Raw genomic sequence first — 24,803 nt, forward strand, 5'->3', positions numbered from 1 at the left:
AAATGTGGGAAGATGTTGGCACGCAGGTTACGAGTTCAGGCACAGGTGTCCTTAATCCAGTCAGTGCAGGATTATTCTGGCATAGATCAGACTGCAGACGATCGAATTGTTGATACATTTCGCAGATTCTATCGCCCACTTTATACGGAACAAAATCCACCCCCACAGGATCCAAGACCGTATCTGGATACTTGCAATATTCGCATTCAAGAGGTGATTTCGGCCATCTCCAGGTTGAAGGTAGCCAAATCACCGGGCCCGGGTGGCTTCTCAGCCATATTTTACAAAACGTTTTGTGTGGAGCTTGCTCCCTTCCTGACTCGGCTGTTTAACTCTTTTCTTGACACAGGAGAGGTGACGCCCTCGATGTCAGAGGCCACGATTTCAGTCATCTTGAAGCCTAAAAAGACACGCACTTATGTGGGTTCCACCACCCCATTTCGCTTCTTAACGTTGACGCAAAATTATTTGCAGGCATTTTAGCATTGCGCCTTAACCCCTCATGCGGATATGGTCGATGCCGATCAGTCGGGTTTCATTCCCTCTTGACAAGGGGGAGACAATTCCTTCTTTTTTTTTTTTTTTTATTAGCAGCACTGGAAGCATAAATGTATAAACGAAAACAATCAGATCGAGAGAGGAAACAAATAAAGACATCTAATCATAAACAGAATTGACATTGAATCATTAATAAATTCTAATCAAATCCAATCAAGTTAAATGCAATTATCGTTGCAGGCATACAGCATAATTCAAAATTTATATACTGAACAAACATCAACTAATAAAAGACGCCCAGATCTTATCGAATTTAGCTAAGGACTTATTTCCCCTGAGCCTGGCCAAAGCAAGTTCCATACCATGAATCTCGTTAAGCAGTGACCACCATTCCATGATGTGTGGGGGATTGGGAGAAATCCAAGCACGAGCAATTATGAGTTTAGCGCACGATGACATGGTTGTAATTAAAACCCTTTGTGGAGTATTCATAACATTAACAGCTAGCAAAACTAACCCTGGATCTAAAGAAAATGTACACCCTAACTTAAGTTTCATAATGTTCTCAAAAGACGTCCAAAATTCTGATATCATAGGGCAGGTAAACAGCATATGCACCAGGTCTGCCGCACTTGCGGCATTTAGATCGATCACTGTATATACTGTTCGAAGCCCATTTGGATATTCTCTCAGGGGTATGGTAGAGCATACAGGTTGTTTTAAATTGCTGCAGTCTTAGACTTGAAGAAAGAACTGCTTTGTTAATGTTGCGTAAAGGTGTATTAATAACCGCCGGAGTAATATTACTCCCCAGCATCCTACTCCATTTCTCCACTAAAGTACTACAATCAGTGTCTCTATATGTATTAAAACATTTATAGCAGCAACTTATAAATGACTTATTTTTCTGCGAGTAAAGGCTGTCCCATATATTAGAATCAGAGAGATTCTGAAGTTTCATTTTTCGAACCTAAAAATCATATATTTGCATATACTTGAATCTCATAGAGTCTAAAACATTATAAAGTGTTTTAAGAGTTTCAAAGCTCAGGAGCCCTTGTGCGCCATACAAATCCCCAAGTGTTTTTATTTCATGCGCCAGCCAAATATTGATTGATCCATCACTAAATATTCCCGGCAAGCCGGGATTTCCCCATAAAATCAGTTTAGGATGGAAAGAGGTCACATTACAGAAAGCCTGTATGTTATGCCAAATTTTAACCAGGTCTCTGGCGGTCTTAAAATCGCACCCTTTTGAAATAGTTAGGGTCATTGATTCTCCACAGAAACAAGTTAGCATCCGTATTAAACATAAACATAAGAAAGTAAGGTCGGTTGTCTACATCATCTGAGTTAATTAAATGTCGCAGGCATCCTACAAACGTTGCCCAAAAATATAACTTGAAGTCCGGGAAGTTCAACCCTCCTGCGTCTAGAGCCCCTTTTAGGAGAGTCATAGATCTACGGGCTTTACGATACCCCCAAATAAAACTGCTGAAGATTCCGTCCTAATTTCTAAAAAAACAATTACCCAATGCCAAAGGAATAGAACGGAATAAATAAAGAAATTTAGGTAATATAATCATTCGGATCAAATTAATTCTGCCTATAATATTTAGAGAGAGTTTGTGCCATTTTTTTTTAAAAGAGTTATAGTAGTTTTAACTAAACCATCATAATTTATTTTAATTATGTCCTTAGTTTTAGCAGATATCTTGACCCCTAAATATGTTGCCGTCTGGAATAATCCAATAGTTGCCCTCCCTGGTTTGTGGTTTGCAATTATTTGGGTTTTATTTATATTCAGTTTGTATCCAGAGACGTCCCCGAATCTGCTAGCTTCTGCCGTAATGCCCTGGATTGCTTAGCGATATCGGTAGAATAAAGGGCGATATCGTCGGCATAAGCTGTAAGTTTTAGTAAATGCGGGCCATACTTAAAGGTGATGATACCGGATTGTAATTGTAATGCATGAAGAAATGGTTCTACTGATAAGGCAAACAAAAGAGGTGACAGGGGACACCCCTGACGGGTTCCCCGAGTAATAGAAATAGAAGCTGATAACAAGCCTGCATAATTAATTTTGGCCATAGGATTATCGTATAATGATTGAGTCCAGTTAAAAAATTTACCCCTAAAGCCAAAGCCAGCCATCACTAGCCACAGGTACTTCCAACCCTTTCGGTCAAAAGCCTTCTCTGCGTCAAGCATAATCATACAGAGTGGAGTGGATTCCTTTTCCGCTATATCAAAGGCTGTTACAGCCATATTAATATGTGCTGTGGTGTCCCTACCCATAACAAACCCATGTTGGTGTGGGCGACTATTTTAGGTATATAAGGTGCTAAACGGGTGGCCAACACCTTTGCAAATACTTTTGCATCTGCATTGACTAGCAAGATGGGGCGATAAGAGCCGCAATCATCTGGTGGTTTCCCCTTTTTTTTTAAAAAAGACCAATTTTACCCTATTCCAAGAACACGGGGCTTTCCCACTATCCCCAATATAGTTAATGACTTGATGGAGGAGAGGTATGAGCTCCTCAGCACATAGCTTATATATCTCTAAAGGAATCGTATCTTCGCCAGGCGCTTTCCCAGATGGCAAAGAAGAAATCGCGTGTCCAATCTCAAGTTGACTAATATGAATGGAGAGTTGTTCCAACTCGAGGGAGTCGGGTTTTTCGAGAAAGTGATCCAGATAGTTCTGAATGGAAGCCACTGTCGGATACGTTTTTGGAGTGTATAATTTTTTATAGAATGATACGAAATGTTCTAATATTTGCACTGGTTGGTCAAGTATAGTATCATTAGGACCCCTCAAGTTTTTAATCAGAGTATTAGCTCTCTCGTCAGCTATTTTGTAGGCTAATAACTTCCCAACTTTATCTCTGCGTTCATATTGTGTCACCCGAAATTTGTGCAGTTTTATGCTGCTTTTTTCCCAGAAAGTAGTTTTTATGGCCGACTTCAGCTGCCCTAGACGTAATTCCAATTCCGTTGTGTTAGCAGCATGGAGGCGGAGAGCCTCCACCAATAGTAACTCGACTGACAGTATGTCATTTACTAGGGCTTTATCTTTTTTACGGCGCTCAGAATTTTGGTGGAAAAGAAATTGCTGGGTGAACCCCCGGATTCCTGCCTTGCAAGAATCCCATACCATAAGGCAAGTCGTAGAATTAAGGTTAAGCCTGATAAAATCAGCAATGTGCGACTTAAGTTGTGAGATAAATAAGGTGTTAATAAATAAGTGCCTAGGAAAGAAGAAGGTTCGAGGGGGGGGGTGGGGAGACAATTCCAAAAGATTGTTGCATCTTTTCGATAGTATTCACTGCTCATGGAAGTTGGCCTTTCTTTTGTCAATAGACACAGAAAAGACCTTTGATTGCGTTAGCTGGGAGTATCTGTTTGCGGTTCTGCGTGCATACGGGCTCGGTGTCAACTTTCTCCAGTGGATACAATGCCTATACTCCACCCCCAAGGCTTTTGTTCGGGTTAATAGCTGCAGGTCGGCCCCCTTTACTATTGCCCGGGGAACACGGCAGGGTTGACCCCGGTCCCCCCTTTTATTTGCTCTCTATATGGAGCCTTTCACGCAAAGGATCTGGGCGAATCCTAGTGTGGTAGGCCTCAAATTCGGTGCATAAACTAAGCTTGTATGCAGACGATGTGATCCTTTCGCTTACCCAGCCGCGGAGGTCCCTGCGGGCTTTGCTGGATGAACTCGAGGCCTTTGGGGACATATCAGGCTTTATGAAGAATGTCACGAAGTCGCAGATTCAGAAATTTTCCGTTCCCTCAGAGGAGGTGGAGGCACAGCAGCGAAACTTCACATTCCAATGAGCGCAAACGGATGTATCATACCTAGGGTTCAAGGTTGCGCGGACTATTGCCAAGACGGTGTCCCTAAATTACTCCTTGCTGTAGGAACAGACGACCAAGACGCTGGACGCCTGGTCACGACTCAAGCTGGCATGGTTTGGGAGGATAGCGACATTGAAAATGACGGTGCTATTTCGCATCTTGTACATTTTTCAGATGCTCCCGATGGCGCCACCCCCCAGGGCGCTTAAGAAATTGCAATCACTTTTTACCAGGTGTGTTTGGGAAAGAAAGAAGCATTGCCACTCCCTGACACAAATGACGACCCCGAAAGCACAGGGCGGTCTAGGTCTCCCGCTCGTTGGGGGCTATTATCAAGTGGCGTGTTTACGCTATATAGTGGAGTGGAACAGACCTTTGTCCAGCAAACACTGGAATTTTATGGATCAGTCTGTTGCAGGGGTGAACATCTGGCAGAAGCTGTGGTTGACCCGTAAACACAGAGCGGGGGGGACTGTACTCCTCTCCGGTCACCTCGCCTACTCTTAAGGTGTGAGATCGTGTAGCCTTACAGAAGGGGTGGACGTCATTCCCCTCACCGATGACACCCATCGTCGACAACCCGGATTTCCCCCCCGGGCCAGGCGTTGGTCGTGTTTCAGAGGTGGCGGGAGGATGGGTGGAAGAGGGTTGGATCACTTTTCGATACGGAGGGCCTGATTCCCTTTGCACAACTTCGAAAGGACTACAATTTGTTATCCTCTGATGCATTTCCCTACAGACAGAATTCTCACTGGTCACTAGGTCTGCCAACTATTCCCACTTGTCCCGTCACCCCTTACAGCGTTTGAACAATGGCTAGTACGTAAAGCAGACGACCGCAGACTTATATTGGAACTGTACGCCATGCTCATAGCGTGCCCCGCGAGTCCTCGCACTAAAGCTCAGGTACGTTAGGAGACTGAACTGGGTAAGCCCCTGACACCCAAGGAATGGGAGCAAGTACTATACATGGCACATCACACTGCACATAATACAGCGAGCGGAATCTGCTTTTAAGGTAATTACATATTGGTACTACATGCCAGCTCGGGTGCACTGCTGGGACAAAAGCAAATCTGATCTCTGCTGGCAGGGATGCGGCGCTACGGGAACTCGGGTTCACCTATTGTGGCATTTCCCGAAATTGGTACGCTATTAGACGGCGGTCCTTGAGGATATTGATGATGTGTTCCAGATTGCGCTGCCTCGCTCCCCAGAATATACGCTGCTAGGTCTTTCTCACCCTAAAGCCTTACCACTGAAATCTATCAGAGGCAGACAGATTGCATTGGCACTGTTCGCTGCGCAGCAGGTCATATTGGCAAAGTGGGGGCACACCAACAGTTCCTGTGATGCTGGAATGGATACACCGTCTGTGGCTGCTTCTGGTCATGGAGCGCATGCCGCTCAGTGTGGAAGGAAGGGGCAAAGAATTTACGAAACTATGGGCCCCTTACTTGCAAATACTCACGAAAGATTTGAGGGAGGTGACGTGCCCGGAGTACCTGCAGATTCGTAGGCTTCTGCCGCTAGAACCCCTTGGCAGCATTTAAATTCCTGAATGCTGCACTTGACTCATACGCTGTGCATCGCTTAGGAAGAAGGTCTTAGAGGGTAGAGGATAAAGTGGAACTGGTGTGGAGAGGGGTGGGGGGCAAGCAGTGGGGGTGGGGAGGGAGGTTTGTTCTAAATGTTTATCCTATTTTGTTGTTTTGTAGTTATCCTTAAAAGGGAAACGGTACAGCTGTCAATACGATTGCCTCTTCTGTGGCCGGCCTCTGGGTTGTTGGCCAGAAAGCTGTGTATCTCTGAGTGTGTCTCTGAGTGTGTCCCGCTCTGCCGGCCTTGGGATGTAGGCAGGAAGCTGTATCTACTTAAACTGAATCCCGCACAATAAAAATGATTGATTCTAAAAAAAACATATTATTTAACTGAAAAAACAAAGGACAGGGACATTACAGTTAGGAAGTGGAATTAAAAAAACTTTAGAAATTCACTGAAAAAAAACAAAGGTTACCGGGAATTCGGCAGTTCAAGTTAGCTGAACTAAATATAACTTGCGCCCCAGCAATGCACTGCTAATGAATTCACATATTAAATCACTCATGACATCACTCATGACATCTCAAATCACATCACTGATTACATCATGCAGTGACTGTGAATGATTTGAAAAAGTTTGAGTGTTAAATATATACACCAAGGGTGTATTGGTTAATCAGTGGGTGTATGAGTGACTGTATGGATGATTCAGTGGGTGCTTGACTGACAGTATAAGTGAGTGATTAGGGGCCAGATGTAGGTAATTCTATTTTACCGACTCATAAATACAGAATTTTACCGATTCGGTATTTATGAATCGGTAAAATAGAAGTACCGAGATGTAGGTAAATCCAGATGTGGATTTACCGAATCTGCTTTGAAGCCCATAGGAATGAATGGGCATTACCGATTCGGTATTTACCGAATCGGTAAATACCGAATTTCTCATGGGTGCAGGGGGTGTCACTTTGACACCCTCTAGCACCCCCAAAACAGGTTTGGGTGCCATGTGGCTGGCATACCTGCCTGTCATATGACACAGGTGTGCATGCACACATGTGCATGCACACCGGAATCGGTATTTTACCATCAAATTGATTTTGATGGTAAAATACCGATTCTGTAATGCTTGTGGGACTCTGAAGAGTCCCACCTACATATCAAATTTACCAAATCGGTAAAAATACCGATTCGGTATTTTACAGAATCGGTAAATTTACCGATCGGTAAATTTACCGATTCTGTAAAAATCTGCCCCTACATCTCAAATTCCATTTACCGGTCGGTAACGGCCGAATTCGGCCGTTACCGACCGGTAAATGCCTATCTACATCTGGCCCTAGGTGTCTCAGTGAATGTATGGGTGAGTGACTGGTTGTGTGAATGTCTGTCAGCTGGAGTCTTAGTGGCTCTATGAGTGTATGAGTGGATATGTGAGTGGCTGTATGGATGAGTGATTGTTGTCTGAGTACCTGTATGGTTGTCTGAGCGCCTCTGTGGGTGGATGAGCAGGTGTGTGACTGCCTGTATGGATGAGTGAGTGGGTGAGTATTTCATCCTCAGGTTCTCCATGGGGCTAGTCGAGGTAGGGATCGCTCAGCTGGCTGCACAGTCTCACAATATGCTCCACGAGGACAAGGCTCTAGGTAAGGCGCCTACCAGGATCAATCCCTTGTCGCCAATTTCTACCCAACCAAAGGACAGAGTTTCCGAGGCAGAGGGAAAAGATTGAATGCTGCTTCCAATCCAGTGTCCTCCCTTCCTCACTTCTAAGATAGGGGGTGATCCGGCAAGGTTCGCTCATGTCTGGAGCACCATTACCTCAAAAGTTTGGGTTTTACAGACTATTCAGGGGTTTCAAATAGAGTTCTATGACTCCCTTCGACAGGACAAGCTCCAGAGACCCATTCAGTTTTGCTCTCAAAAAGCCGCCCTGACAGAGGTCTCTGCAACCCTAGACAAGAGAGCTATCTGTCCCTCGGTTCCTCATCCACAGGGGTTTATCAACAATCTTTTGCTAGTCGACAAGGCCGATGGAAGACAGAGGGCAGTCATAAAACTATGCAAATTTAACAAGTTGTTAGTTTACTGCCACTTCAAAATGGAGGGAATACACCTCCTTAAAGATGTCTTGCGCCCCCCCGGATTGGATGGTACATATGGATCTGAAGGACGCATACCTGTCGATCCCGTTTTTTCCGCCTCACAGGAGAATCCTCCAATTCACCTGGTGCCACTATACGTATGGGTTTTTCACTCTGCGCTTTGGACTCTCCTCCTCCCCTTGGTGCTTCACAAAGGTTTTCAAATCGGTAGTGGAGTATCTGCACCCACAAGGGGTGCGTATCTTCGTCTACCTAGACGACATGATCCTGCTTGATCCGTGCCCACAGAAATTATTGATTCTGCTTCAGATGGTGGTTACCTAGTTAAAGTATCTGGGTTTAATCAACTACGAGAAGTCTCTGCTGGTTCCCTCTCAGGTAGCCACTTTACTGGGTTTTCTGATAGACTCGACCAAGGCCACTCTGAGTCTCTGGGCGCGGCAGGTGACAAGGAGTTGTCACAAATTACAAAAGAATTTGGACAGAACTCATGCCTCACTAAGACACATCCCTCACCTTGTGGGCCTGCTTTCATCCACAATACAAGTGATCTTCCTGGGCCCTTGACATTATCAGGTCCTACAGCACCTGAAGGGTGCCTATTAGAAGTAAGGTCTCACGTGCTCCCAAAAGGATACCCTCTCGTTTGAGGTGAGAGATGAGATATCCTGGTGGGGACACACATGGATGCCTGGAAAGGGAGGGCGATTTTTGGCTCGGCCCCAGACCTGATCAAAGAGTCAGACGCCAGCAGATCAGTATGGCGCGCACATTGTGGAGAGTTTTCCACAGAAGGGTTGTGGTCTCCTCATGACAGACCTTACATATAAACTGTCTGGAGCTTCTTGCAGGTTCTTTGCGGTACGATGTTGGACACGGGACAGAATCTAGTTGTGTTCCATTGAATATGGACAACGTATCAGCAGTCCGATATATCAACAACTTGGGGGAAACACGTCATAAAACGCTCTCAGATCTGTGGACCAGCTTCCGGCATACAGCTTGGACCATCAAATTTCAATTACGGACAAATATCTCCAGGGTCAGGAGAATAAGGTGACAGACTGGCACTCGAGGTACTTTCCACATTCCAGCCATTGGAAACTACACCCAGCGATCTTTGCGATGATCCAGAAGGTTTTCGGGTACTTTTTCCATTGATCTGTTCGCAATCAGGTTGAACCACCAGTTACCCAGGTTTGTCAGTTGGAGACTGGACCTGCAGGCAGTCCACACAGAAGCGTTTCTCCAGCACTGGAGTCATGAGAAGGGCTATATAATTTGCCCCGGTTTGTGATGATCACTCAGGCCTCGGCCCAGATCAGATGCCAGTAAGCAGATTTGGTGATCATCACCCCATTTGGTATCAATTTTTTGGGGAACATTCATGGGATTTTCCAATCCGTCTCACCCTGTTTCCGACTCTACTCCTCAATCCAGATCAGAGTCCACATTAAATGGTTCTAAAGGGTGCCTGTTCCTGATGGCATGGCGGATTACAGTGGCCCATGGCCCTTCCCGGGCCATTCATGAAAAGCCGAGGAACTCTTCTCTAAAGCCTGGTCTGAAAGCACGGTCAAGCGATGTGAATCAGCCTGGACATGATGGATCCATTGGGACGCAGATGTAGTGCAAGTCCTCAACTTCTTGGGTACACTCACCTTGGATAGTTTGGCTCATTGCTCCATAAATATCTTCTGTTCTGCCATATCAGCAGGCTACGTTCTAGTGGACGGCGCCCCGATGGGGGAACACCCATTTGTATGTCGCCTTCTTCAGGGGATCCGTTGGTCACTTCCTCCGAAACCTCGGTATTCTGTTCTTAGTGACATCAATCAGGTACTTAACCTGTTTCTGTCCTGGTAGGCCAACTGATTGTTGCCCAGGAAGGAACAGGGTCAAGACTGATCTGCATATGGCTGGCTCAAAACGGAGGTGGCATGATGAGCAAAAGAACAATGGGTTGGCATGCTACCCCGAGCAACTGCCAGTGGTTAGACTTACTGCTGGCAGACGCCCATCACCTTTTGTGTTTCATATATACATATAGGTCAGCAGTACAAAAGTCACTTAATGCTCAGCAAAAATGCCTCCGTTAAAAAACTCAGGAAAATATGTTTCAGTATGTGCAACTTTTGTTAGGTATCCTAAGACAAATATACATTCAAAACAATAATTTACATAAACTTTAAAATCCAAATTATTTTTTTCAGCTAACACACACTGTAGAAAAAGAGTTGTGATATTCCAAGGTTTCGTACAATAAAATTAAATAAACATTAAGTGATGAATGATTTATAGTATCACAATCTGCTGAACATACTTTTTGTTAAATACTGTGTGATTTGAATACACACCTAAATGTCCAGAAAAGTACTTAACACAGTGGAGGAAGGCGAAAACATTAGCAGAAAAGTGAATTTAGTTCCAAAGATTGGAGGCATTCATGGAGAAAGAGCGACCACCCCATCTGGATCTTTGTACTTTCCGTGGGGGGCAAGAAAAGCAGAGCTAGAACGAAGACTCCTGGGGGGTTGATAGGGGGTAACCAGGGACTGAATGATGGCTGGGCCTGATTTCCACATAGCTCTGTGGGCCAGGCACATGGCCTTGAAATGTATCCTGGACCAAATTGGAAGCCAGTGAGATTCCTCAAGGCAGGTTTTGCTGATTGTCTCAGAGGAAACTGGAGCAGTTGGCGAGCCGCACAATTCTGGATCACTTGTAATCTCTGGATTGTGGACTGAGGGGCGCCCAGATACAACGCGTTCCCGTAGTCCAGGCGGGATAGTATGAGGGCTTGCACCATAATCCTCCTTGCCTGAAAAGGGAGCAGTGGGAGGATCTTTCTTAACATTCTCATTAGATCAAAACATGTAGCAGAGAGCTTAGTGGCTTGATGATTAAAACAGAGAGAGCTGTCAAGCCACATGCCTAGGCTCTTAATCTGCTGCTTTGGGGTGGGAATAGGGCCAAGACAGGTCAGCCATATAAGTGCTGAGGAGGGTGATGGAGATTTGCCCAGAAGCATCAGTTCTGTGTTGTCCCTATTTAGCTGGAGGTGGGAGTGATCCATCCATTCGGCTACCGCCTCTAGGCAGGTACCTAGGGCGCAGGATGATCCTTCAGGGTGGCTTCATGCCACCACCAATTGGGAATCATCTGCATAGGTGATGATCTTTATGCCGAATGGAAGGACTATCTCTGCCAATGGGGCCATATAGGTGTTAAAGAGCGTGGGGCTCAGGGAAGAACCCTGAGGGACCCCACAGCTAAGAGGCCATCGGTTTGATGTGGCAGTTCCTTCAAAGACTTGAAAGAACCAGTCCTTTAGAAAGGGCTGGAACCAGGTAAGTGCCAAGTCTGCCAGTCCAAGAATTTTTAGGCGCTCAAGCAAGATGTTATGATCAACAGTGTTGAAAGAGGCACTGAGGTCTAAAAGAATGATTGCTGCTGATCCGCCCTGGTCCAGAAGTCTACTTGCCTCCTCTGTTACAGCCAGAAGGGACATCACAGTCCCGAGCGGAGGACGGAATCCTGTTTGAGAGACATGAAGCAGATTGTTGGATTCCAAATACTGTACCAGCGTGGAATTTATGTGTCTCTCAATCAGCTTACTCGGCCATGGAACGAGAGAGATGGGATGGTAGTTGGCCATATTAGAGTGATCTACAATTGGGTTTTTTCAGGAGGGCTCTAACCTGAGCTCATTTCCATGCCAGGGGTACCGTGCTGGAAATAACGGAGGGGTTTAAAGCATCTAAGATGACTGGGCAAATAGCATTAGTGACTAAACAGAGGTACTGCGGAGGCGCGGGAATCATGGGAGAGCCTGAGGTTATCCTAGAAATAAGAGAATCCAGGAAATCTGCGTCTAACAGAGGAAACTCTCCTAGAGAGCACTGTAGTTCGGGATACAAACTTCGAGTGCTGAGAGCTGTAGATTCAGTCAGATGGAGAGGAAAAGGCAGACATATCAGATGAATATTTTTATGAAAGTACTCTGCCAGGTTGTTGCAACATTCTGACGCTTCCTCCGTTTTGGGAGGTTTATGTGGCATGGTGGAGAGGGATTTAGCAATGCGAAAGATCTCCTTAGGAGAGTTCGCAGCTGCATTGATTCTCTCCACATAGAAGGTGGTTTGGGCGGTTTTGATTCCTGCCTTGTAACCCCTGATTGCCTCTCTATAATCATTTTTCCTCTATTCTGCAAAATTACGTCACCCTCTCCTTTCAAATTTCCTACAAGTCTGCTTAAGCTCCCTTAATTTAGGAGAAACCCAAGGTGTCGATTTTTGCTTGAATCTCTTATGAGAGGGTTTTTTGGGAAGTACAGTGTCCAAAGAACTTTGAATCCATATATTGCAGTTGTTATTTGCCATCTCAGGGTTAGGGTCACTTTGAGGTCTGGTGGAATCAAGAGCTGTAGTCCATTGGCTAATACAGAGATTCTACCATTTCCTTTCTAATATCAAAGTAGCACTCTGGGGTGGAGTGGGGGCCAAGGGAGGGGAATGGGAGTGCTAACCAAGAGATTCTCATCATTACTGAACACAGGGTCAAGGAGATGGCCTTTGTCGTGCGTTGGAGCGAAGCCTTTTTGCTTAATTTGGAGTGCCGAGAGGCTTGTTGATAGCTCATTTGCCAGATGGTTGGAGGGGTCATCCATGTGGATGTTTAGATCCCCCAGTATTGTGAAGTTAGCTGGAGTTAGTGCTAAGTTGGCGACAAGTGTGGGAAGTACACTAAGAAATTGACCTATGTGACCTGGGGGTCGGTAGAGCAGTAAACCGGAAAAGGTGCTGGTGGGTGAAAATTGTAAGAAGTTCATGCTTCCGCAATCTGGTGGCCCGTCCGTGGAAGACAGGCAGCTGAAGTTGTCTTTAAATATTATGGCTCGTCCTACACCTCTTCTAGTGGTATGGTTCACTCTGTGAATTAAATATCCAGGTGGTAGGGTTTAAATAATGACTGGGTCAACTTCGTCTTGTAATCAGGTTTCCGTCAGGAATAGGGCATCTAGTTTGAGGTCATCTAGTAGGACTGCAAGTTCAACTGAGTGCCTAGGAAGGGAGCGACAGTTTAGGAGGAAGAGTTTTAAGGGAGGGCCAAGTAAAGGTGCATTCTTGCTGTGGGGTTGAAACTTAAAGTTGCACTAGGAGCAGCAGGAGGGACTGTTAGTAAGGTTTATTGAGTGTAAACAGTTGATACCAGTCACCCCTCTTAAATCAATCAGTGTCTGAGCACTATAAGTGAGAATATTTTGAGAACTGCCAGGGGTCATGGCCCCTGGTCCTGGCTGGGCGCAGACGGGCTTGCCTCTGGTGCGCATGCTGCACGTTGGCGCCATAGGTTCTAAATAGGCCGGTAGCGAAGGAGCACTAGAGCGTCACCCTGCGAAGATGGCCGACCAGGAAGTGAGGAAAACGCCCCTTGTTTTACAAAGATCCGTCTACTCCCTCCACACAAACAGCATGGATAGCTGGGGTGGACCGGGGAGTCAGTGTGCACAAAATAGAATGGAGCGCGAGTGTACAACAAAGCAAAAGTAAAATGAGGTGAGTTTTAAAAATAAGTGAACAGTTCTGTATTCAGCATTAAAAACACATAGGTATTCTATGAGGCGCTAGCGTAGCTCAGCAAGCCAAGCAGTCTAATCTATCTGTCGCTGCGCGTCGGCGCCATGGGTTCTAAATAGGCCGGTAGGGAAGGAGCACTAGAGCGTCACCCTGCCAAGATGGCCGCTCGCAAGTGTCCCACCAGGAAGTGAGGAAAATGCCCCTTGTTTTCCAAAGATCAGTCTACTCCCTCCACACAAACAGCATGGATAGCTGCGGTGGCGGGGAGTCAACATGCACAAAATAGAATAGAGCACGAGTGCAAAACAAAGCAAAAGTAAAACGAGGTGACTTTTAAAAATAAGTGAACAGTTCCGTATTCAGCATTAAGAACACATAAGTATACTATGAGGCGCTAGCGAAGAAGCTCAGCAAGCCAAGCAGTCTAGCCTATCTGTCCATGCTCGGTAGTTATTTTTAAATGGGTTATTAAATGTAGCTTCTGTTTAGCTACATGATCTTAGAGCCAACAGAACAGAAGCTTTACTTATTTGAACAATTTTGAGGCCCAAACAATATTAACAGCCTGGTGGATCTTTAAGCTCCAAAGTTATTGTGTTTTCCGATTGCTGAAGACTAGAAGCATGCAATATTCTGCAGGTGAGTGGAATTAGGTTTTAGAAAGGACCCTACATTCGGTCAGTCAGCTGTACTAGACTACACAACATGTATTCATATGTCAGCCACAAGACTTGCTACGCCTGGTTAAAGTAACTATATCGATGTATTCCTGTTTTTTTAAATTTATTTTTAATCAACATGTAGTACTTCCTATTCAAAGTATGTTCTAAAAAGTCTATTTTGAATAAGTATAGAATACTAAAAGGAATTCATGAGCACAATGTTCAGAATCGAATTTTCAAATAAAAGAGCATGCTTTTTGTATATACAGGAATTGGAGTTGTGAAAATACCACAAATATCCCAGCTGAAATCATATCTGCTCTTTGTATAATCATTGGTCAGAATACTAAACTCAGAGCTAGAGTGAAATGGGTAAGTCACGTTGCTCAACTGTTCTATAAATTTTACATTGGTATTGTAGTACCATACATGTTGTAATATTCATGTTTTTACTCATCCTGTGACTCAATAAAGGATATTTAAACAAAAAAATAAATTTTACATTGGTACAGTCAAATTGGGTGCTGTAAAATATCTCCCCATTTTAGCGTTATATCTTGTACATTGCAAATATAAATCAAAATATTGTCTGTAAAATAAAATTCTATTTTGAGCAATAGAAATAAAATGGAATTTCAAGGAATGGCTTACCTGCAAGAATATATTAAAGCTTCATTCTGAACAACGTTTACTGGTGATGGCACAGGGAAAGATTGACCAACACTGTCTAGTGGTCTTTCAGGAAAGATTAAACATACATCATCTTGTTGCTTCTGTTGCAGATCAGAACTGACAGGACTGCAGTATTTTGGGCTATTACTGCCAGAAAAAGTATCTTCTTCATCTGATATGCGCTGAAAAAAGACAAACTTGTATTATTATGCAGATTAATAATAATGAATTCACCCATACAGGTACCCTCACTAAGAGAAGAGGGTTCATTTTCTGTGACTCCACTATTTTAAAATAAGTCACCGTAAACTCTATAATTAACAATCAGCATAACATACATTTTTCCTGGATGCATGAACTAAAAGGAAAATGCTACTCCAGTATGCATTGTATTGCCAGCCGATCACGTATCCCAGTCTTTTAGTTGTCCTTGAGCTTGGTTCCACTGCCTTGCTAGGCATTCCTGCAATGGACGCATTTGAAGTCGGGTATGAGGGACAATGAATATGGAGGAGGCCATCATGCCTATAAGCTGCATAAACACTCAAGCTGGCAAGGAGTCTTGTGGCCGAAATCTTTGAATGAGAGTCTGTATGTTGGCTATCCTGGCTGGATTTGGATATGCCTTTGTCACTAAGGTATCTATTGTTGCTCCCATATATTGTTGTATGTGGGATGGCTGCAGATGTGATTTTAGGTAATTTATGGAAAATCCCAGACTGTGCAGCAGCTGGATTGTCTGAGATGTATGGTTTGCACACTGCGTATGATTTGGCTTTTATGAGCCAATCGTCCAGGTATGGAAATACGTGGATGTGTTGCCTTCTGAGGTGTGCTGCTACTACTGCTAGGCATTTTGTAAAAACCTGTGGTGCTGTAGTTACCCCGAAGGGGAGAACTTTGAATTGGTAATGGTGACCTTCTATTGTGAACCGGAGATATTTCCTGTGAGCTGGATGTATAGGTATGTGAAAATATGCATCTTTGAGGTCTAATGTAGCAAGGAAGTCGCCTTGCTGGAGTAACGGGAGTACTTGTTGTAGAGTGATCATATGGAAATGCTCTGAGAGTATGTATTCGTTCAGAGGTCTGAGGTCCAGAATCGGTCTGAGGGATCCGTTTTTTTGGGGAATTAGGAAGTATAGAGAGTATACTCCTGTTCCCTGGTGTTGAAAAGGGACTGGTTCTATGGCTCCCCTTTCTAGCATGGATGTGACCTCTTGTTGTAACAGCGTGATGTGTTATTTGGACAGTGTTTGGGTGGCATGTTGGGTGGAGTAGAAGTGAGTTCCAGGCAGTAACTATACTGGAAAATTTGTCTCACCCACCTGTCTGTGGTAATGGCGTTCCAGACTGGTAGGAATTGTGTTAGTCTGCCTCCGACTGGTGTTGAGTGGTCTGGAGGGAGTGTGAACAAGTCACTGTTTGGTGGCGGTGGAGGCTCTGGTGTTGTTGCCGCCCCGTCCTGTGCCCTTGTTATTATTGCCTCTATAACCTCCTCTGTTGGAGCCTTTATTAAAAGTGCTCTGAGTATTACTTTTGAATGCAGAGGAAGTTTGGGATATGTTGCCTCTCCCTGAGCCTCTGAAGGAGGAGCGACGAAAGGAACTTCTGGATTGTTGAAACTGAAGTGTGCCCATAGACTTAGCAGTATCAGTATCTTTTTTCATCTTTTCTAAGATGGTATTTACTGCAGGGCCAAACAAGAAATCTTGGTTAACTGGCTAGTTGAGGATGCTTGATTGCACTTCATTCTTAAAGCCGGAAATGCGTAGCCACGCATGCCGGCGTAGTAATACGCTAGTGTCGATGGACCTGGCTGCTGTGTCAGCTGCGTCAAGTGCACATTTAAATGGAAGCGTTTGTGATAAATTTGCCTTCCTGTATTAGGTAGTTAGCTTTAGCTTTAAAAGGTTCTGCCAGGTGTTGTAGTAAACCCTCCAGCTTGTGTGTTTGCAATTCTCTAGGTATTTGCTGCCTGGGAGGCCACTCTTTTGCCTGAGGCTTCTAATATCTTTGACTCCTTGTCAGGAGGGGGAGCATCTCCTGTCGTTTGTGAATTAGCTCCCTTTCGAGCGTTTGATACAACTAGTGAGTCTAATGGCAACTGTGACAATACAAGAATAGTTTGTAGGGGCTGGTTTATACTTTTTCTCAATTCTGGGACTGAGGACACGCGCTCTGGCAGGGTCTTTAAATATGTCTGGCGCGTGTTTTAGTACCCCTTTTAAACATAGGAAGTGTACGTACACTTTTTTCTGAAGTTGGAAAAGTGTCAAATAGGAAATCCTCTTCTATTGGGTCAGTGTGCATGTCTACACCATGATATTTAGCTGCCCTATCCATTAGTTGGTTAAAAACAATGGTGTCGTCAGTAGGCAACAGCTTTGTAGGATATGTAGAGGTGTCAGGGATGGGTTGTGGCTCGCATGTATCATAAGGATCATTCTGGTCATCCCATGTGTTATCCTGTACATCCTGATCCTCGGGTTCTACAAAACAATCCATTATTTATTTATTTTATTTAAAAAGTTTTATATAGCGCTGGCTAGACCCGGAGGTATCAGAGCGCTTTACATGAGCATCAGATCATAGTTACAGGTTGCATCGTTACAAAGGTTACACAGTTCTTAGAGCATGGCAACATAGTTACTTGTAGGGTCGAGATAAACAATAAGCACAAATACGTAAGGGGAACAGCAGGCAAGGTGAGAGATTCAGGGGAGGGGGGTTGGAGCAGGGGAAGTAGACAGATTATGAAGGCGGTAGAGAGGAGGGGAGGGTGAGAGACACAGCATGGGAAGAGGAGGGGAAGGGTGACGGGGACACAAACCGGTAGACGAGTCAAGGCAATGTCCAAAGTCCAGTAAGCTGTGTTCCCAGATGAAGGGGTATCACTTCCCTATCTCTGTTGCGAGAGGCTCCCTTTACGCAGTGGACTCTCTCAGAGGGGTCTCTGAGACTCCAAGGCCTACACACTGGATCCTTCCCCAAAAAGGGGAGAGGGAGTGCTTTGGCAAGGGGTGCCATACCATACCTCAAGTGTGAGTGGCTCCCTTGGCGCAGTGGACTCACTCAGCGGGTTCGCTGAGACTCCAGAGTATAAATATTGGATCTTTCCCCAACAAGGGGAGGAGGAGTGCTTAGTCAAAGGGCACAAAGGACAGGGGGGTATGCTGGGTAGCAGGCAAGGGGGGAGATTCAGGGGAGAGGGCATAGGAGCTAGGGAAGAGACAATAAGGAGAGATGAAAAGAAGTCTGCCTAAAGACCGACTGGGTAGGTGACGACCAAGGAGGGAATCCACGGCCCATCTCCCCTATAGCTAAACCAAGTAGCTCCATCGGGCATCAGACAAAATAGTTCAGTCTCAATACATTGAGAGAGGAGGGAAGGAGAGACATAAATAGAGGGAGGATGCGGTAGGAGACGACAGGAGAGACGAAAGGAAGTGCAACAATGTGGTTCAACAATATACCAGAAAAAGAACAACAAGTAAACATTAAATCAAACAGTCGGCGATACATTAGGGGAGGAGAGAAAGGAGAGAGAAAATAGTGGGGAGTAGGGGAGGAGAGAGCGTGAGGATAAGGGAAGATACAACCGTAGAGCCGAAAGGAAGTCTGTCTAAAGACCGACTGGGTAGGTGACGACCAAGGAGGGAATCCACGGCCCATCTCCCCTATAGCTAAACCAGGTAGCTCCATCGAGCATCAGACAAAATAGTTCAGTCTCAAGTGGCGAGGTAAGAGGTTCACAGAAAAACAGGGTGGGGACAAAGGGCATGTGAGGGCAGAGGACATAAGCTGGAAAGAGTAGGAGCGGAGAGGGGGGAGGGTTGGGGGAAGGGAGGGGGGGGAAGGTAAGGTCAGGAGAGACACGGGAGCATTAGCCCGAAGTCCGACTGGGTAGGTGATAGTCAAAGGAGGGAGCCCAGAGTCAATCTCCCCCATAGCTAGCGAGGTAGCTCCACCGGGCATCATACAAAAGTATGCAGGTGGCCCCTCAAGTCATATGCCCCAAGTCCAGCAGTAGAGCTCCAGTCTGCACTCATACACCACTCGCGGTCAGCACAATACCAGGGCATCTATATTGCATAGGGGGAAGGGCGCAAGTCACGCAGTACAGCGCACCTTGCAGCCTGCACAACACCCCACCGCCGTGCTCTTACAATGATGCCAGTGTCCCATCAAGAACTTCTCTTCCAGTCGGCAGCTTCCAAGTGCAATCCCCACAGTCTCGCAGCACCTCAGCCTTCCGTGTTTTTGCACCCGACTGTGTGTCTCTTTGAGCCTTCCAATGCACAACGCCATCTGCTAGTTGCTTGTGGGTCCGAGCAGTCGGCCTCTCAGTTTGTGCGCCCTAGCACCAGCGGCATATCCCGGACTGCACTCCTTCACTGTTTGCGGTCTCCACACTTCCAGGGCCCCAGCATTGCATGGGGGGAGGGGCGCAAAGCATTCAGCAAGGCGCCTATTTAAGTCTATGCACCACCCTACTCTTGCACCCCTATCATGATGCCAATGTCCCTATTAGTATCTTGTTTGCATATTAGTATCTCGTTTGCACAACACAGCTGCCAGACTCAGGACCCGCAGCCTCGCAGTACCTCAGCCGCTCGTCTCCAGCCCTTTCACAATCCTCCGGACGCCATCTTGCAGACCCTCCAGTCTAAGATGGCCGACTCATTGGGAGAGAACTTATTGAACAATTATGTAGTCCATTGTCTGTTTCCATTGAATGTGGGAGCATCGATGTAGTCCTATTTCACTGTTCATTAGGACTGTGGGGGATCTATAGGCCATCCAGAGTAGTCCTGTTTTTTTTTTTCCGTGGGACTGTGGAGAGAAGCTAGTCCCATTTCAGTTGTGGTGAGTTGCAGTTTGGGGAGATGAATTTAAACTGCAATGGAAGTGACCGGTGTTAGGGGTAGGCCCATTGGCAGTGTTATTTATGACCTCGGCCATTTTAGGCCAGAAGAGCCCCTGGTCGATGCCATCTTAAAGTATATAACAAATAACATGAGAGTGCATAAAGCGAGGTAGAAGTAGGGTTAAATGTCACAAAGGTGTCTTTACCTTGACAGGTCTGAGTTGAGGTCGTTATTATTAGGCATACTCGAACTGCTCAGTTAATCTCGTCAAGCCCCTTGTGTTTGGAGAGGGCTATAGATCCATGTAGTCGTGGCCACAAAAGAGAGTTTTCCTATCTTATAAAGTCAAGTAGAACCTTCTGTCAGCCGGCAGGAAAACATAACCCTTGAACGCGATATCGGCGTTCTTTTGTATTGAGTGTTGAATTTGGGGGGGGAGGGGCGAGCATCTATACTAGTCCAGGTGCTCCAGAATGCCCCGGCCCTCGGCCTCTCTGCTCACGGAAGATTCCGGCTCGAGGCCCCGCAGCGTCTGCGGCTCATCAAGGCTGGGAAGCAGCTGATCCCTCGCTGACCGTGAATTGCCGCTGGTGTCCTCTGGGTGCATCGGCAGGTCTCGCAGCAGCCTCTGCGTCCGCTCTAAGCAAGACAGTATGGTCGGAGTCGGTGTGCAATTCCCCAGGAATCCTGAGGATCTTCCCCCATGTTTTCTGTCTCATCATAACCTGAAGGTGTAGGAGAGTAAGGCACAAAAGGCATGTTAGGAAAGAAAGGAGGAGGAGTAAAAGGCCTTGAAGGAGATATTCCAAAGTCTTTTTTCTTTGGAGGAACAGGGGAAGAAGTGTCGGTGTCAATGGTCTTTTCTTCCTCTGGTAAACTGTTACGTGTCCTGTTTCAGGGTCTATATACAGTTTAGGTTGTTCTGCGCTCACTGAATCAGGATGGAAAAGTTCTTCCTCAACTGTCCGTGGTTTTGATGCCGATGTTTTTGGCTTAGTCACTTGTTTGTGGTGAGTCTTTGGCCCCTAGGCCTTCGGCTGTGGAGCTTTTTTGGGCTCGACTGCTGTTTTCGGGTCGGTGACCTTTTTCGGTTCGACGACTCTTTTTTGTTCAACGTCTTTCGTTGGCTGTACTGCCTTTTTTTGGTTCGGCGACCTTCTTTGGTTCGACGACCTTTTTCAGGATCGACCGTTTTTTTCGGCTCGATAACTTTTTTCGGTTCGACGACCCCTTTCGGCTCAAGGATTTTTGTAGACTCGACGGCCTTCTTTGGGTCGACAGGCTTTTTAGTGTGATCTGTTTTTTGTAGATCGACACTCTTTTTCGGCTCGACGGCCTTTTTCGGGTCGACTGTTTTTTTGGGATCGACTACCCTTTTTGTTTCGACGCCCTTTTTTGTATCGACGAGCTTCTTCGGCTCGACAACCCTTTTAGGTTCGACGACCTTTTTGGGAAGAGTGTTGCTCGTTCCTGGGGTATCAGAAGGCTTGGGTTTGGTCTTCGGAGCCAAGCCGGAAGGCGAGGCCTCTGAAGGAGTTTGTCGATCTCGGCTAATGCCTTTAGGCGATGCTCCAACCGGAGCATTGTCTTGAGATGGAAGCGGGGTTGGGGGCTTGGTACTCACGGTTTGCCCCGGTGTGATCTGGTCATCGGAGTCCGACTGGTCCTCTACGGTGACAATTTCTAGGTCAGAGTCCGCCGCTTCTGGGAGGTCATGTTCATCGTCGAAAATGTTCTCCGGTTCCAGTGCCTGCCGCTGCATCTCATTTCTAGCGGCCCTTCGGTTTCGGATCGTTTTCTTCGACCGGAACTGAGCACAAGCTGGTCAGTTTTCCTCGTTGTGCTAGGGAGATAGACACTTGTTGCATACTGTATGTTTATCAGTATGTGGGAATTTGGAGTGACATTGTGGGCACTTTTTAAACGGGGTCCTTTCCATCGGCAGCAGGTCCACGTGGCGTTGAAAAGGCCCAACGGCGCGCGTCGATGACCGGATCGAGATGGAAAGTATTATCGAGTCAAGGGGTACTGAACGAGAACAATACCATCGAGGTAGAAGGCCTTTTGGCCTTAGAAAGTTGAAAAGTTTCGGTTCCGAAGTTGGAGTTGAGGAATAGCATCCGAACCCAATGGCGGAAAAAAACAATCTGAAGATGGAGAGGATGCCCATGCGCACTGTAGTCCAGGGGAGGAGTCACCTATCTCGTGATACTTCGAAGACTCTTCCAGGACAACAAGGTGCAAACATCCGGACCTAACACAAGGCGGCGATCTACGCTAAGGTATGAATTCAGCATCCCACATGCCTCAAACTGGTTTCTTTAGGCAATAGCCCACTCACTTATTCTGCTATTATTGCATATTCATCAAAGATTAGTCACTTGAAAATAAATTATGTAATTCTCATGTGCTACTATTATGTCATAGAAATTTTATAGCTCTTTATTTTCTGTTACTGTTGGTAGCATTTAAAAGCAAATTCACACAAAACTAAGATAGCAGCATTTGGGAGAAGAAACTGTACATCTACTGAGCAACTGAGTGAGGTGCTTTTAGTAGTTAATCCTTTTTCAACTGGCATGTTCCTTTAAACTGTTGAACAAAGGTTAAAGAATCCAACTGATAGCTGGCATACATTTATTGAGAAATAAAAAACATTTGTTTGCCTAGTGCTGCCATCACATCAGGCCAAACGTATCCCACTCATATACACCTCACGGGTATAGAGTAGTTCGGATTACAAAATGTTGGAAAGACTCTGCTTTAAATCTGTAATCATTTACACACAGGCACTAATAAATCTCAAACTAAACACAGTACTGACAAGTGCTACAGTTAATAGAACTTATAATAATAAGAGGCAGGTACAATTTATTTTAGAAGGTGCACTTCATGAAATCATTGCAGTGGAAAAGGCAAAGGATAATGTGTTTAGCTGTGTAACATAAAATGTATGTAATCAATCTTCATAGAATAACAGGTGAAAAGATCAAGACTAATTTTCAACACACAGCCCCCACAACACAAATCAATTCCTAGATGTTTACAGAGGACCGCCTTCAGTCGTCTAAAGATCCATGTTAGGAGTAGTCATTAATGCAAAAGGGAGGAGGATAAAAGGGAGTCTCTCATCTAAGTATAATGGGGTGGAAAACATGGTTATAGTAGTAAGATGCTAACAAAGCGAACACTCCCTGTCAATCTCCAGGCAGATTTTCCTTTTGTTACTAGAAAGAGGACACTGTCCACTATACAAAACATATATTTTTTTAAATCTCAGACTGGCCAAGTGTCTCTTTTTTGCTGGAGATCCCATATCCTAGATCTAAAAATTGTCAATGGCGGTAGGACTGAATGTCTTAATTCAGCATTGATTTTTAATACCTCGTTTTACTTGTATTTTAGACTTTAACTTTTGTGTATTTTAAAGCTCTTTTGGTATTTTTCACCTTACTTGCAACAGCACTTCACTCGCTGCTTTAACCCTCCTGACACTCTGCTTTTTCTTGAACTTTTCTAACAGTCCTGGTCTGCCACGGCTGAAACGCCGATTGTGCTGGTCTTTCACTGACGGGCGCCTCACTTCCGCCCTTACAGTTTCCGCTTCCTCTGCTGCGTGTGCAGTCTAGTTTGCTCTGCCTATATATTTTGGATGCAAACCGGCACGCGCAGTCGATAGCGGTAGGACTGAATTTCTTAACCCAGTATTGATTTTGATATTTTGTTTTGCTTGTATTTTAGACTTTAACTTTTGTGTATTTTAAATCCCTTTTGGTATTTTTCACTTACTTGCACTAGCACTTTACTAATCGGTTTAACCCTCCTGACACTACTCTTTTCCTTGAACTTTTCTAACAGTCCTGGTCTGCCGTGACTGAAACGCCGATTGTGTGGAGGGCTGGTCTTTGACTTTCAGGTGCCTCACTTTCGCCCTCGCAGTTTCCACTTCCTCAGCTGCGTGTGCAGTCTAGTTTGCTCTGCCTATATATTTCGGATGCAAACCGACGCGCGCAGTGCACGCGTGTAGGGGTCGCGCTGCAGGTGCGCCCATGGCAAGCCCGTCTGTGCCCGCCAGTGTCTCGGAGGCGTCTGGCGCTGGCCATGCTGCCCAATTTCATGCCGGTGAGTTTTCACCATTATGTTTTAACAGAGAAGAACTACTTAATCTTAGGCGACTATCGCCAACGCTGCCCTCTTCGCCCAGGTCTTCAGAGACAAGCAGGCATCCGACTGGATAGAGTCCACCGAGCTATCCCTTGAGCCGCGAACATGCCCCCCTGGACATCCAGGCACGTGTCCACAGCTTCCCCTTGAAAGAACAAACCCTTTGAAGGGCCAGAGACATCAACCCGGTACATTTTTTAGGCCACCTGCTTCAAATCTTCCAGGGTCTCTCAGCGATGACACTGCCGAAGCGAAGAGAATTTTGCAACATGGCTGCCTTCCTTCAAGAACACAATACTACATACTCGTGGGGCCACCCCTTTTTCTTGGTCTTTACATGGGAAGGGAAAACTCATCAACTGAGCTCCATCAGGACAGCCTGTGACCGTCTCTAGATCAAACCACCGGAAGGGCCTCTGGGGAGGGCAGCAGGATCAGGCTCTGGGGTCAGTCAACTCTCTCTGTGGAGAAGGAAATCCAAGGACAGAGGCCTCTTGAGATTGGACCCAGCTGTGATGCCCAGGATAGGAAGGTGGTATTGGAGAGTCTCATAGAAGATCTGGCGCAGCAAAACGCTTACTGAGGCGCCGGGGTTGCTTCTTAAGAACTGCCTGAGTGCACGACAGATGCTATCCGGGGCCAAGAGAGGGGGGACCCCCACTGAGGCGACCAGCCACCACAGACCCCACCTATTGTCTTTCTCTTGGAATGGCTTGGGCCGTCCAACATGTCCCGCCCCTTCCTGAGACTTTGCTCTTGTTTCTTGTGCACTTGTTTCTGTTTGTCATGGACCATGCTGCAGTTCTGCCAGGTGTTTCAGAGTCTGGGAATTCAGTCTTATACATGC

At 45.7% G+C, this 24,803-nt stretch overlaps 1 protein-coding gene across 3 annotated transcripts in view; it reads right to left on the bottom strand.

Annotated features, from left to right (window-relative positions):
• BDP1 (BDP1 general transcription factor IIIB subunit) overlaps window positions 1-24,803 on the bottom strand; it is a 1,449,812-nt gene that overhangs the window by 997,256 nt on the left and 427,753 nt on the right. For all 3 annotated transcript variants that reach the window (XM_078675286.1, XM_078675285.1, XM_078675287.1), the window contains one exon: window positions 14,901-15,103. In XM_078675286.1, the coding sequence (XP_078531412.1) occupies window positions 14,901-15,103 (203 nt within the window). The remainder of the gene's footprint in view (window positions 1-14,900; window positions 15,104-24,803) is intronic.

The sequence above is a fragment of the Lissotriton helveticus genome, chromosome 2_1, assembly GCF_964261635.1.
Source record: "Lissotriton helveticus chromosome 2_1, aLisHel1.1, whole genome shotgun sequence".
Classification (NCBI taxonomy): Eukaryota; Metazoa; Chordata; class Amphibia; order Caudata; family Salamandridae; genus Lissotriton; species Lissotriton helveticus.